Source organism: Marmota marmota, unplaced genomic scaffold, assembly GCF_001458135.2.
Source record: "Marmota marmota marmota unplaced genomic scaffold, marMar, whole genome shotgun sequence".
In the NCBI taxonomy this organism is placed as follows: Eukaryota; Metazoa; Chordata; class Mammalia; order Rodentia; family Sciuridae; genus Marmota; species Marmota marmota.
The window spans coordinates 12,004,170-12,019,794 of record NW_026000068.1 but is presented as its reverse complement, the minus strand read 5'-3'; the positions used below and the strand labels follow the sequence as shown (position 1 = coordinate 12,019,794).

Sequence of the window (15,625 nt, the reverse complement as noted above, 5' to 3'; positions counted from 1 at the left end):
CCACGGGGCCAGGTTCTGGTTTGATGGGGTGAGGATCATGCTTGGCAGTGGGACGCCATGAGAGGACATCTGAGCCACTGCAGTTCTGGCTGGACATTCAGTGCAGCAAATGCTCTTTGAGACCTTCTTCACTCAAAGAAGATGGTGCTAAGTACCTCGGAGGCACACTGCCTCACGGGGACTGAACTCGTTCCAGCACAGGGTCCACCCTAAGAGAGCCCCATGGTCAGCAGTTCAGAAGGCAAGGCCCAAAGGATGGCCAGGAGGCCAAAAGTCAGAAAGGCTTTGGGGAGATGGGCTGTGAAGATGATGCCCTTGAGGAGAGGCGGTTTGAGAATCAGGAGGTAGAAGAAGAACAGCGCTGGTGTGCGGGGCAGAGCAGGGAGCCCCATTTGGGATGCAGGAGGAGAAACAGTGGGAAAGTGAGCCTGGGTCGTGCTGAGCAGGGCCTTGAGTGCCCAAGGGAATCTCAGTCCATTTGGTAGGAAGGAGAGGAGCCCAGAATCACTGAGCAGGGCTGTGGCATTTAGAAAGGCATCGCTGGGCTGCGAGGGACAGCTCAGAGCCACTCTGGACAGGGTGAGGTGAGCATCCCAGCTCTACGGGAAAAGGACTGAATCAGTCCAGCATTCGCTCTGGTCAGTGTTGCGGGAACATGACAGCTGTCTGGGAGACCCAATGTGACAGCCATCTTCCACGCTGTCACTTGAAATTGGCACTTCAGGATCATCAAGGAGAACAGGATGCTCTTTGAGATCCCTGGGGGGTTGGGGGGGGGGGTCAGCCAAGGATAACCCTGGGCCCAGTCACCAATGCCATTCTCTTTCCCCAGAATAACCCCAGCAATAAACTGGTGAGCACAAGCAACACGGTCACTGCCGCCCACATCAAGAAGTTCACGTTCGTCTGCATGGCCTTGTCTCTGACGGTAAGGGAAGACGGTGTGCGTACCCCCTTCTCCCCCACACCCTCTCTCTGTGTTTTGTAAAGAGGGAAATTGCCATTTTAAAGGAAGAAATCGTGTGTTCCATAATGTGATGCCATGCTAACTCAATCAACACCCTCTTCAAAATGTTTTCTTCCCTAAATGTGAATGATGGTTATTCAGTGGAGGCCATCGAGTTCCGGCATTTCTCAGGGCTCTTAACTGATCAGGAAAGTCAGACTTTGCCTTTAATTTGAATAATGCTCTCGTCTTGCTAAACAATTTCCAGCCCAGTTTTTAAACATCCAGAACCAGCTTTATAACCATTTCCTGTGCCTTTCCCTAATTTAATTGGCATTTTTTTTCTATTTCTGTAGTAAAAGTTCCTTTCCTATTACATTATGCTGATGTAGCCATAATTTGCCCCTCTTTATTGAGCCCCTACTGGATCCCAAGCCCTGTCTGCTGAAGATAGAACTGTGAACAACTGTGGGTGACAGCCGACTGTACATCTGTGGGTGTCCAGGTGCACGTTCTTAAATAAACAACACACACCCTTCGCTTATCACCATCCCATGGGAAATTCAAATGTGTGAGATAAAGTCCAAAAAATGGAAAAAAATATGTATGTGTTTTATAACCCAAAGGACTTGGTGTGTAATTTCAGGTGGTCCGTAATGTCTATCAACAGTAGCAAAGAAACATGTATAAGCAGCCTTACCGGGTAAACTGTGCCATTGGAGTTGGAAAGATAGAGATGAAATGAGGATAAAACAAAATTGGGGCCAGGTGTGGTGGTGCACACCTATGATCTCAGAGACTCAGGAAGCTAAGGCAGGAGGGTCGCAAGTTCAAAGTCAGCCTCAGCAAAAGTGAAGCCCTAAGCAATTCAGTGAGACTCTGTCTCTAAATAAAATACCAAAAAAGGGCTGGGAATATGGCTCAGTAGTTAGGTGCCCCTGGGTTCAATCCCCAGTACCCACCCACCTCCCAAAAAATAGGGGTCTTTTGAATTCAGTTCAGTTTTTGTTGTTCGTTGTTGTGGCTATACATTTCCCATGAAGTCCTATAGACTATTTCCCTTTATATGTAAGTATGTTATAGAGGTGCCTGGGTATGTGCAGTAGTCCAAAAAGCAACCAATAAGGACCAAAGGTTATTTAAGGCACTGGGTTATGCTGAGAACAGGAGCACAGTGAGTGCCCTCCGTGACCCTAAGGACCATTTAACTTGATAAGACCTGTTAGTGGGCCTTTAAAACCAAGTCACCACACGTTTGAAACCTTGAACAGACATTGTTTTGCCGGCTACAACTTAATATCGGATGCATCGCTCCCACACCTGAGTAGGTTGTGACAGGGATAACTCCAGACAGTGGCCCGTCACAGAAGGCCTCTGACCTCTCTGAGAGATAGCCTCATGCCCTCAACTGCTCATCCCCACTAACAGTGCCCCTCACACCCTTCTGACCCCTGTGAAGCGGGCACGTCGGAAACCTCTCCCCACGCTGCCTCAGTGGGAGGAGCTCTGATAGCGTGGCCTGCTGGGGTGGCGCTGGTGACCCCAGGCGACCTGCCTCTCCGTTGGCATTCCTTCCTTCTGTAGTGTGCAAGTTTTTCCATAGTTCCCTAAAATATTAGCAAAACACTGAACAACTTTGAAACTGTTTAAAAGAATATTTTAGGAAAAAACAGAGAAGTTTCTATTCTAGGAAAAGACCTCAGCTTTTGGAGACTTTGTTAAATGACTGGGAGTCGAAAGTTGAATTGAGTCCGCACCGGGCTCTGTGACTTGGACGTCATTCACACAGAAAGCCAGCAGCTCTGGGCTGTGCCGGACTTGCCACCGGAGGTCTACCTCCGCCTTCTTCCCCCATATAAACATCTTCCCACAGCTGGAAGGGCGTGTGACGGGGAACTTGACTGCATTGGGTGTAAGGACAGTCCTCTCTTGTGGTTCCTGGGCAATAATTTGTACGTGTACAAAACCATAGTGCTGGCTGCCATGGTACACACCTGTAATCCCAGCTACTCAGGAGGCTGAGGTGAGAGGATCGCAAATTCAAGGCCGGCCTGGGCAACATTGCCAGATTCTGTATCAAAAAAGAAAAAGAAAGAAAGAAAAAAGAAAAAAAAAAATTCTGTAGCAAGTTTATTTGGAAGTGATAATGACTTGGGATCTGGAAAAAGGCTTACGTCTCTCAGGTAGAGGTTTTATGTATTTAATTATTCTACTCCCAGATTGAAAAAAAACATCTATAACTAGAAGTATCTCAGTAAATACTCACCTGAGAAATAAAAGACTCAGAATTCTTTTTTGGAACAGAACTTGGAGATGAACTAGTCAAAACCTATAATTTTCAGAAGAGGAAATGACTCAGACAGAACAAGCAGCTTGTCCAAGTACCCAGCAGAACAGGCCAGGACTCAGCCCTTTGGGGCCCTGTCCTGTGAACTGTGCTGTTTCCAAAGAATAAGAACAAATATTGGTCCTTGGGCTTCCAGACCAGAGTGCTTGACATCATGCTTGAAGAAATGGTGGCTTCTTTAACATTAGAAACCATGGTATTTGGGTTAGCTTATAAAATTCTCACATTCATCATCCTTATCATGACTAAATCAGTCAATCCAATGTCTTGGCTAGAGAAATTGCCATCAAAAAAACACATAGAAAAATGTAAAGCCGTGTTTTTCTGAATTCCACATGAAGCTGCCTCTCTGAGGTGCACGAGCCTTTTCTTCCACTTGCCATAGCTGTTCTTAAGGCCTGGGATGTGGTCCGTAGGGTCTGCTGTCCTGCCTGACAGAGGGGCACAGTAAGTGGGCAATCAGCTAGCTCTTCGCTGGGGTGAGGATCAGGAAGACACCCCCCCACACACACCAGCTGCCTTCCTGAGCCACGGTTTTTTCATTATGCTCAGTTTATTCTATTTTTAAAGTTCTTAAGAGGCCCTTTACTCTTGAGTCTATTTTTATTGTTTGACTTTTAAAACATCTTAATGTGTGGAAATTAATGTAGCAGAGGTCATTGAAACAACTCAACAGCAGTGTGCTCCCTGTGTATTCCAGTAGATGATTTTATGTATAAAGTGTGAGCTTCCTTATGACTCTACAGCTTCCTGAGCACCACCCAACAGTAGTATGATTTCCTGTGTTTAGCTCTTTGGGGAAGTTAACTCTTATCCCTGAGTCTTAGAGAAGGCTGACCCCATGGGCCCTACAGACACTCAATGATGCAATGATACTAACTGCACTTGGAGGTTTGTTTTGTTTTATTTTGGTACTGGGGATTGAACCCAGGGGGTACTTAATCACTGAGTCACATCCCTAGCCCTTTATATATTTTGAGACAGGGTCTTGCTAAGTTGCTGAGGCTAACCTCAAACTTGCAATCCTCCTGCCTCAGCCTCCTTATTCGCTAGGATTGCAGGTATGCACCACCAAGCTCATCACTACCTGCATTTTGAAGAGAAATTTACACTACCCAGAACAAAATTCATCTCTTTTCATCAGAAAGGGCTCCTTTTCAGGCCATGACAATTTGGGTTCAATGCCTGACTTGACCTTTGAAAAATACTACTGTCACTTTGGACAATAAGAGACTGATATTACAGTGTGCTACGATGACATGTATTCCCTATTATAGATTTTCAATTTAAGTTTGAAGTATCTACCTACTCCACAAGCTGCTTCTGCCCTCACACTCTTACCCTAAAAGGCTTTTTTAATCACTAGGTTTCAAGAAAAGCAGCTAATGTCCTCTGCCTAGTTGGAAAACCAGGTGAATTCAGGAGGAGCGTAGAGCAGAGAAACAGGAGTGGGTTTCTGTTCCTGTTAGCATCCTGCTTTCAGTCCTTCAAAGCATGCTCCACGGGTAGTGCTGACTGATCTCACCATCTGAAGAGAGAGAGGATGGGGAAAGGGGCATCTTTAGTCAGTTCAAAAGATTTGCTGCTTCAAAACGGCAGACTGTCATCTAAAAATGAACCCCCTCAAGAGCAACGAGGGAGTGGGCATGGTGCAGACTGAGATTAGCAAGGGGACCGCAGACCGGCAAGCTGCTGTTTGAGGTAAAGGACATCACGATCCAAAAATATATCCAGAGTAAAGCCATTTGGAAGAAGAGCTTCAAAGGGTGTGCCTGCTCTAGGAAGCCAGCTAGTCGTAGGCACAAGGGGAGACTCGATTACAGACAGGCCATCCAGACGCACACCCTCGGGGAGCAGAGGCTGCTGGAGCACTGAACCTGTCTGTAGAGGTGTGGTCCCTGTGGCCAGTGTTCTGACTGTAAACACAGTGACAATGTGTCCTAAGGAGCTGTGTGTGTTGCCAGGCACAATGGTACGAGCCTGTAATCCCAGCGGCTCAGGAGGCTGAGGCAGGAGGATCGTGAGTCCAAAGCCAGCCTCAGCAACGGCAAGGTGCTAAGCAACTCAGTGAGACCCTGTGTCTAAATACATACAAAATAGGGCTGGAGACGTGGCTCAGTGGTCGAGTGCCACGGTACCCACTTCCCGCCCTCCACCCCCCAAAAAAACAGCTGTGTGTAGTCAGTGAGGAGATGATGAGCTGAGAGGAGAGTGTCAGGGATGAACTGCCCAGAGCTGAGCTCAGGGAAGGACGCCAGTCACACCAAGCTTACAGGAACCCGCCTCTGTATGCCTGCGAGGTCCGACTGGAGGGGAAACTACAAGCTGGCGACCAGGGTGGGGTGCATCTCTCCAGCAATACTGCTGGTGGGGAGAAGTACCCTAATAGGGTAACAGACCACCCAGTTCCTGGATCTCGGGCCAGTTTGGTGAAAGTCAACAGATCAGGCTGCTAAAATGACCAAATTTGCCAGTTTACCCAAAACATGTCTTTTTTTTTGTTTTTTAAACTCTTTCTGAAGTTCATAATCCTCATGCTAGGTGGATCAGCTTGAACAGTTTTGGTGGCTTATAGCTGACCAGTTTTCATTGTGACTTCACAGACGGCATTTTAAGAGCATTTGGTGTTTCTCTTCTCAAGCTCCCTGCTGGTTTAGCTTTGGGGAGCTGGAGCCAAGAGCGGGGGCCCCTCTGTTTCAGGGTGTGGAGAAGAATCCATGCAAAGCACAGGCTGCTGCTGCCGCCGAGGCCTCCCCAGTCCCTTTGTACACAATGGACGTGGGCATCCGTCCAGATGGATCCTGGCAGGCAGAGCCGGCAGGCCACTTTTGTGCAGTGGACAGCCTACACAGCCATACCCAGCACCCCCTGCATGCCAACCCCAGAGAAAGTCAGAGGAGGGGGAAAGCCAAGATCAGGAGAGGGAGAGAGACTGAGTGGGCTGAAGATCAGGAAAAGAGGGAGAGACAGTGTTCACAGAAAGAGAAGAGAGCCTGCTGCGGAAAGATGGGCAGGATGGCAGAGGGGGGCAAAGAGAGGCAGGGAGAACGCAGAGCCCGAGGCCCAGGGGCTCCCACAGTCCTCTGCAGCTCTGCCTATCCTTTCAGTACAAGTTGCTGTAAACTTATACGAATTTAAGAAAGGTATATTTTTAAAGAAATCAATAAATTTGACAAATTGTTAAATGGTTTTTTTAAAAAAAAAAAAAAAAAAAAAAGTCAGTTATTCCACAGGTTGATTTTTGGCAAACTGACCTGTTTCAAGAAGGTGGGTGAGGGCCAGTCATGGCGGTACACGCTTGTAATCCTGGCTACTAGTGGGAGGCCGAGGCAGGAGAATCTCAAGTTTGAGGCCAGCCTCAACAACTTATTTTGAGGCCCTATCTAAAAATAAAAAGTCAAAAGGGCTCTGTGGTAGAGTGTCTGCCCAGAGTGTGTGAGGCCCTGGGTTCAATCCCCAAGACTGAACAAAACAAGTGCATGTGTGGAATGCAACTCCCAGCAGGCTCTGCGCACGCGCATTCAGATTACGCCCATGTTGTGGGACTGGCCAGAATCCCAGATGGCTTCTTGTTGGCCACCTAGGAACTGGCCTCCCTCCACTTCAGCAGTAGAGGTGGCAGTGGTGATGGGGTGGCGGGGGTGAGGTGTTGCTGTCAGAGGGAAGGCTGCCAGAGGCCAGCAAACCACAGTGCCTCTCACAGCTGGCTGCAAGGGCATCTGAGGTCAGTGGCAGTCAGGATCTAAGGATCTGATTCGTTTTGGGGGGGTTCTGAGGGTTTTTTTTTGGGGGGGGGTACTGGAGATTGAACTCAGGGGCACTCGACCACTGGGGCCACATCCCCAGCCGTATTTTGTATTTTATCTAGAGACAGGGTCTCACTGAGTTGCTTAGCGCCTCAGTGTCGCTGAGGCTGCCTTCGAACACACAATCCTCCTGCCTCAGCCTCCTGAGCTGCAGGGATTACAGCTGTGCCCCCACCACTCTGGGCTTGCTGTCTTTAATTCTTTAGGATAAATAGCACGCCGTGGTATAGCTGGGTCATAGGATCGTTCCATTATTAGCTTTCTGAGGAACCTCCTTACTGATTTCCCCAATGGCTATGCTAATTGACATTCTCACCAACAGTGTAAAAGTGTTCCTTTTTCCCACATCTTTTTCAGATGTGCCATTCTGACTGGAGTGAGATGGACTCTCATTGTATTTGGATTTTCACTTTCCTGATTGTTAAATAAGTTGAACTTTTTTTTTTTTTGATATATTTTTTGGCCCTTTGTACTACTTCTTTCGAGAAGTATCTATTTCGTTCAGTTGCCCATTTATTGAATGAGTCATTGGGGGTTTTTTGTGTTGAGTTTTTTGAGTTCTTTATATATTCTGGATATTTCTTCTCTGTGGGAGAGTAGCTGGCAATTTTTCCCATCCTGTAGTTCTCTCCTCACACTGTTTCCTTTACTGTGTGAAAATTTGATGCCATTCTATTTATTGATTCTTGGAGTTCTTTCCTAAGCTATCAGAGTCCTACTGTATGTGGCAGTGTTGACCCTACAAGTTTTCTTCTAGAAGTTGCATTTTCTGTTCTTATTCTTAGGTCGTTGAAGGATCTGATTCTTGAAAGAAAGTTAAAATAGATTTTCATTCTCGATCTTTCTGACTCTTGCCTTTTGCAGCCAGTAAGGGATAAAAGGGAGACCGTGAACCAACCTAGAACCTTCTATTCTGATTATTATGGGTCACCTTGCATTATGTGATTATTATGGGTTATATCACATAATAACTCCAGAAGCAAATATTCATGCATTGAGGTGCTAATCCCCACTAACTCAAATGTGATCTTAGTTTGGAAACTAAGGTTTTGATGAGGTTCTGAGACTGGAGCAGTGTTTCATGCTTCTAATCCCAGCTACTCAAGAGGCTGAGGCAGGGGGATTGCAAGTTCGAGGCCAGCCTCAACAACTGAGCAAGACCCTGTCTCAAAAATCAAAAGTGAGAGGACTGGGGATGTAGCTCAGGGTAGAGCACTCCTAGGTTCAATCCTCAATACTGGGGAGGGGATGGAGAGATGAAGTTCTGACAGATGAGGGGGCTCCTGACCCAGCATGACTGACATTCCTGATAAGGAGCTAAGATGATACCAGAGATATGATCTTACCAAAGGTTGCACTGTATTGTTGGCTTGTGTTCTTGCATGAAAGGATTTCAAGCAAGACTTAGTAAAAGTATAGCAAAGTTTATTAGAAGAGAAGAGGAAGAGGGGAGCACCCCCCAGGGAGAGGGTGGGTCCACCCAGAGAGGAGAGCCACAGCTCACTTCTTTGTGTCTCAGCTTTTACTGAGGTAGGAGAGAGATGGTTAGAACGTCCCTCCCTCCCGACTGTCACCTCTGGGCTCTAGGTTAGCTAACAACCCAAGGGCAACTCTTGACCATCTTGGCCCGGCTGACAGGTCCTGGCTGGAACAGGTTTTTATTTATGGTGGGTGAGCTCTATCTTAATCATCTTGCTTTCCTCTCTGGGGATCTCTGGTCTGTGTTCATGTGGGGTCTTAGATTTAAGACATCTTAGCAGTTAGGCCCTTGTGAGCAAACATCTTTGTCCTTCCCCGAATTTATCTATCGTCCTCTTGTTGCAAGAGGAATAGTTTCTAGAGCTGAGAGGCGGGCGGGGGTCCAGCTATCTGGTCAGACCTTGAGGTACCACTGAGGCAGGGCTGTGCACTAACCGATTTGCTCTGTACTGCGTGTTTTCTTAAGTTATCACCCACTGCTCGTGTCTAACTGCTATCTCACATTCTCTCAAGGGCATAGGTTTGGGCACAGGTGCAGGGAGCATGTCATGAAAAGGCTGGAGTTTAGTGACCACAGCAGAACTCCAGATGCTGGGGAGGCCTGGACTCTTCCCTAGGGCCCGTCCACAGTGATTTCCCACTCCAGAACTATAAGACACTAACTTCCTATTGTTCTGAGCCACCCATTTGTATTTGTTACAGCAGCCCTGATGAACTAATACGCTGATGTTTCCAAGATAAAGGAATCTTGTCATCACTGAGACCAAATGGACTGATCAACCAGACTTGTAACTGTTCAACTGACTTTTGTTTCTAAATTCTCCATCCCTTTAGTTTATATAAGACATCTATTATTTTATTTCCAGATTCTCATGAGTCGAGGATTTGCTAAGAAATACTGTGCAGAGTGGTGCTATGCCTGCATTCATGTGTTTAGTTGTATCTTTGCTGATGGCTTTTTGGGGTTGAGGGTTATAGGCATCATAGCTTCTGATATAAGTAAGTACCAATATCAGATTTAGGTTACTTGGCTTGTTTTTATTCTTCTTCTTATTGATTGGATAATCCAGCATATTTCAACTGGACCCTTGCAGAGCCCGGGACTAACTTATACCACTAGTAACTGAAAAGCTAAGCTATTTTTCCCATTTTTAGAAAACAAAGTAAGTTACTAGTATTTTACTCAATTGTATTTATCCTTCCAAATTGTCTCAATCTTGATCCCTTTCACTGTTTCTCATTTAAATCTTACAAATGGTATCTTTGCATGTTCTGCTGTCAATGACAGAATGCCACAAATCTGGGAAGTTTTAATGAAAATAGATATAGTTTGGCTCATGGTTCAGGAGGCCTGAGGTCAGGGGCCCACATCTGATGATCTTCTTCTTAATCTTTTTATAATTATAGATGGACAGAATGCCTTTATTTATTTATTTATTTATTTATTTATTTATTTATTTATTTATTTATGTTAATTGTTATGTGATGCTGAGGATCGAACCCAGTGCCTCAGGCATGCTAAGCAAGTGCTTTGCCACTCAGCTACAGCCCCAGACCAATGAGGCTGATGATCTTCTTACTGACAAGCCTCAAGGTGGTACAGGGGTCACACGGGGAGAAGTAGGAGTCCATGCATCTGTGTGACCAGAGGGTCTCTCCCCCTGCTTATGAAGCACCAGGGTTGATTGTCAGGCTCCATCCTGATGACCTTATCTAATCAATCACCTCCCAAAGGCCTATGATCAGATTAAGTCCCCACCCTCTCAGGACTCACAAAGGAGTGAAGCTTTCAACGCATGAATGGTTGGAGGCACAGCCACACCATGTCCAGACCATAACCTGAGTGGAATCTGATTGGACACCAAGTATGAGAGTCACACTGCTCTCAGCCCCTTCAGCACCCTGGGAGGTTAAGTTTGGCTGGGGCCTCCCTGCATGAGGCCTGGCACTGCCCTACCCAAGTCTCACCACTTCAGCGGCTCCACCCTCCCTGTTTCTCTGGTGCCAGAGCAGATTCGGGTAGTGCGAGGTCGGCTCTCCTGAGCCATCGCTCCACACAGTGGTGGAAGAAGGCCTAGGACTCACCGTAGCTGTTCAACAATCTGTTTTCATTAGCTTAGCTCAAAAACAAAAGCAGTCTGGGGCACATGGCAGGAGTGACAGTGTGGCCAGCAGACCTCAGATCCCCCTGGCTCAGGCTGACAATCACGGGAAATGTGGAGGAGAACACAGGATGTGGTGGATGGCCCTGGAGAGCTGCGCTGGCTTGGGGCTCAGGATCACTTTGGGCTCCACCTGGGATGGCTTCCTAGCAGCCTGAAACTCTGGAGTGATTTAGGTCTAGCTCCATCAGGCAGCTGTGAAATGAGCTCAGGGAGGACCACCCGATTAGGATCTGAAATGGCCCTGTGTCTGTTTACTGAAGTAAGAAGTCATATGACTCTGGGCAGAAGACAATGATGAGAAACCACTCTGGTGGTGCAGGGGGCAGAGGGCTTGGCCAGGGCCTGGGTGTGTCCAGGGTGTGCAGGCTGCACTTAGCCCGGCCGCCTGGGAAGCTCAGTCACTTTCAGCTCAAGCAAGCCCTGGCTCCCAGCTCCTCTTCAAGGCACGCCACTGCACTGGCAGCTCTGGGTCGGATAGCCCACCTTGGTCAGTGTTTTCATGGCACCATGATGGTTCTCAGGGGTCTTTTTGTTCCTCCCAAGCCCATTGCAAACCCAAAAGGACCACAGTGTGCTGCTGAGAAACGGCATATGTGGCAAATAATAGTGCTTCAAAAACCTGCTCACCATTTATCAAGTGCCACTAATACTCCCCAGAGAGGACTCCTAACTGATGCTCTTGAAAAATGAATTGACCCTACCAAAAAGAAATTTCCAGAGGGTCAGGTGTACTCACTGGAGCCAACTTCTCTCTTCTCCTCTCACACGTCCCTGGCCTTGGAACTGGCTCAGATGCCAGGCTGCTCATCCCACTGTGCAGCTGGGGGGCTCTCCTGACCCTCGACTGCCTCTCTGTTGATTGAAGAGAAGGGACAGACCAGGTGGGCATGGTGGCACACTCCTGTAATCTCAGCAATGGCAAGGCATTAAGCAACTCAGTGTTTCTAAATAAAACACCAAATACAAAGTAGGACTGGGGTTGTGGCTCAGTGGTCAAGTGCCCCTGAGTTCAATACCCCATGTCGCAAGGGAGTGGGGGGGGGGGCAGGCCACAGNGGGGGGGGGGCGGGGGGGGGCAGGCCACAGCATTTAGCCCGAGCTTCAGAGCACAATGCTTATGGAGATGGCCCCGGAGCCACAGGGCCCTGCAGCCCTGCGCTCCCCCTTGCGTTGTTTAGAAGGGGTGTGGAGAAGGTGTGCACCACTTGCAAGGTGGCCCTGAGGGAGAGGGTTACTAAGGCAAGAGGCCTGGGGATCACTGCATCTCCTCGATAGGTCTATGGAAGACAGTTCCTGTCCTTTCCTATTCTTTTTTATATTGTATCTCCCTGGTACAAATCAGGTCTGACCTGATCAGGTCTCATGGACTAGAATTATAAGGCTACATTGTTATTTCTTTTTTCTTTAATGAGACACATGGCCACATTGTTATTTCTTTTTTCTTTAATGAGACACATGGCACTGTTGCCAGGATAATCATGACACCTGGTAAGATCAAATTGATTGTACTCTTGTGACAGTCCAGGACTGGTCCCATCTGGAGCCTATCTTTTAGATATTTGCCAGGCTGGGCCCTCCTGGCATCTCCCCAAGTCTGTGCTTCCTGGTCACATCCGTGAGTACTTTGACGACATGGGTGTTTGTGATCTGAGCCTCTGTGCTTTTAAAATCATGCAAAAAGCCCAGCATCCCTCTCATCTCTTTTCAGATCCTCTTAGTGTTTGCTTACCCTTCCTGGTTTTAAGGTGGCCCGTCTGAGTCTGCTTTGTGCCACCTAACAGAGTATCTCAGACTGGGTAATTTACAAAGAACAGAGATTTATTGCTCCTGGTTCCAGAATCTGAGAAGCCCAAGGTGGAGGGCCAGCATCTTGCCCATGTCATCCCATGGCAGAAGGGCACAGCGAGAGAGAAAAAGAGGCAAACAAAGGGCCTGAACTTGTCCTTTTATAAGAGCCAACTCAGAAATAACCGAGGTACTCAGGAAATGAAGCCCTTCAATGCCTGCCCCCACAGCACTCTCCCAGATGGTCCACCTCTGGCCGCTGCTGCTGTAGGGCGACATGGTCTCCCAACCTCCATTGGAGCCACCTCCCACACTCGCTTCTCAGGCAGAGGTGGCCCCTCACTCTGTGCTTTGCTGTCATTGTTTTTGCCTCTGTCTCAGATGCTTTTTGGCTGGCAGGTGCAGACAGGTGCCCCTCACCTGTGCTCCCAGCACCAGGTCTTGCCTTCCAGTACACTGGCACATTAGCAGCTGGCCTGGTGCAGGAGACCAGAAACCTTGAAGGCCACAGTTCCTACACTTGGTCTGGCTGCCAGGAGCTGGGTAGAGAGAGCCTGTGGTGAGCAGATGACCCGGGGGTGCATGTTCGCTGGCTGCATCTGTATCTCCTTCCACTCTGGTACCTGTGGTCCTTCAGATGCGCGTCTCCCTCCTCACTGGCCTGCGCTGATTGTATGGAGAGAATTTATCTTTTGAGAGCTTTTTAGTCTCCTTGTAGGTTCTCTGGCACTATCAGATCACACTTGTCTTTTATGCACCAATTTTGAAATGCTTTCTTTAGTGTCCCCCTAAACCCCAGTTCTGTGAATTCAAAGAGGTTATGGTCAGCCTCTTTCAAGGCAGCAGGCTTCTTCTTGCCTGTCAGGGTTAGTCCAGTGAGGCCATTCCCTGTCTTGTCCTAGCTTCGCCAGATCTGGAAAGGATGAGGCTGAGCTGCTGGAATAAGGAGTGGGTGGCCTCCAGATCTGCAGAAATCCCCGTTTCCTTCTTTCCATGGAAATCCAGGCCTGGAATTCTACCTCAGCTGGCTGTCTCTGTGTGGCTTGACCGCCTGCCCCAGGCCAGGTGGCCCAGAGGTGCCATCCAGGAGTGCCGTCCCCACAGAACTGAAGAGTGTTTGGTGTTTAGAACATCTTACTCCTAAAGCTTCAAGACTTCAGGTCTCAGAGAAACCCAGCCAGGAAGGGGCAGAAGCTTCAGGAAAGGTAGCAGTCAGAAAAAAGTCTGCTGGGTGGCGTCCTCCTTGGGACAGATAACTCCTTTCAGGGAGGCACAGCACACTCAAACAGTGTTTGTGCTGCTCCTGCCGGGCAGAGCCTCAGGAAGCAGCATCATTCTGAAGATGCCAAAAAGAACTCCAGCTCTGCCCCACCCCACCCTGCCACCACCTTTGCAAGGCAGCAAAGTCAGGACAATGCCAGTATTTATAGTGCCCTAATCCTCAGCAGAGCCAGACCACTCTAATCCTCGGCTCCTCTGGGGTCTGAGCAGGGTGTCTAAGGAGCTGTTGGCAGATAAAGGCAGAGGCACTGGGACTGAAACACCCTGCCTGGAATTCAGCAGCCTAGGGTCTGGCCCAGCCTCTAGAGCCTCAGTTTCCACAGTTAGAAGGCTTCTCCATAACGTTGGGCTGAAGTTCCCCTTGCAGCTCAGCCTGGGCTCCTCAGCTCCCATCTTTGCCCACTCTCCATGTTTCACAGGTAGGGTCACGTCCTTGGGTCACTCCTGGTTGCATCCCAGTACTCAAAGCAGTTGGTTTTGAGTCCTCGGTGTGCTCGAAGGCTAAGAACCTTGTCCTGGTGGCCCTGTTTTCCAAGTTAAAAGTTGAGTTCCTGAGAATGACCTAGCCTCACCTTCCTGTCCCTAAACTTACCCTCCAGCATAGCTTCATTCAGCTACCCTGGGCCAGGCTGGGGCCTGTTCCAGCCATGCACCATGCTGGCCATCGGTCTAGAACAAAGGGGCCTGTTCCAGGCTTTGTTTCTGCTGGATGCCCCACCCCCATGCCAGGAGGTGGAGACTGCTGCCTCATTGTTCCCATTATCCAGCCGAAGAAAATGGCTCTCTTGTGCATGGGGGATGAAAAAGGAGCAGAGGTAAATGAGCAGAGTTCACAGCTTGCTCACACCAGTGCACTGGGTCCCAATGGCAGGAACACTGCAGCACCTTAGGACCTCCAGGAGATAGGGAGCGACTAAGATGTGGGAGTCCCCCAGGCCTGGGTTAAACTCTTGGCCCCAAAAGTGACCTGGGGCAGGTTGCCTTGTGACCTCATCATAGAGAAGCAAATAATGATTTAACTCTCCTGGGATTGTATGGGGGACCAAATGAGATAACATGGAAAGCTCCTGGCCTGTTAGAAGTCACTGGTTAAAATTTCTTCATACTTCTTTCTAGAAGTTTACAGAGTCCAACATTCACTTTTTTATTTACTTTTTTTTTGGGGGGGGGAGGTACCAGGGATTGAACTCAGGGACACTCGACTACTGAGCCACATTTCCAGCCCTACTTTTTGTATTTTATTTAGAGACAGGGTCTCACCAAGTTGGTTAGTGCCTCACTGTTACTGAGGCTGGCTTTGAACTCATGGTCCTCCTGCCTCACTGGGATTACAGGTGTGCATCATGGCACCCAGCTCCAACATTCGCTTTTTAAGCCAGCATACCCTGTAGATCTGAGGGGTTGATTTATTCATTGGTGGGTGGGGGAGAGGGATTGGTCCTCAGGTCTCAGGACAGATTAAAATAATTAAGACTAGTGTCTAAAGACTCTACCTAAACCCTGTGAACAAAATGTCAGTGCAAATCCACATGCGTGTTTTAAAAAATTAACAGATGAATAATCATGCTGTACTGACTTATCAAGTCAGGGTGCAGTAACCACCATCCAGCCACAGAACTCCTTCCACCTTGCAGGGCACCATGGCACATGCCTACTCCAGAGACTGAGCAGGAGGACTGCAGGTTCAAGGCTAGCCTCAGCAACTTAGTGAGCCTCTGTCTCAAAAAAATTTTTTAAAGGTGGGGGCACTGTGTAGCTCAGCAGTAAAGCATCCTTGGGCTCAATCCCCAGTACCACCAAAAAAAAGAAAAAGAAA

General features: G+C 48.2%; 1 protein-coding gene across 1 annotated transcript in view; it reads left to right on the top strand.

Moving 5' to 3' along the window:
• Nucleotides 1-15,625, top strand: part of Ankh (ANKH inorganic pyrophosphate transport regulator) — a 134,650-nt gene that overhangs the window by 104,827 nt on the left and 14,198 nt on the right. The window contains exon 8 of the mRNA XM_015490463.2: nt 833-928. Coding sequence (XP_015345949.1) covers nt 833-928 — 96 coding nt within the window. The remainder of the gene's footprint in view (nt 1-832; nt 929-15,625) is intronic.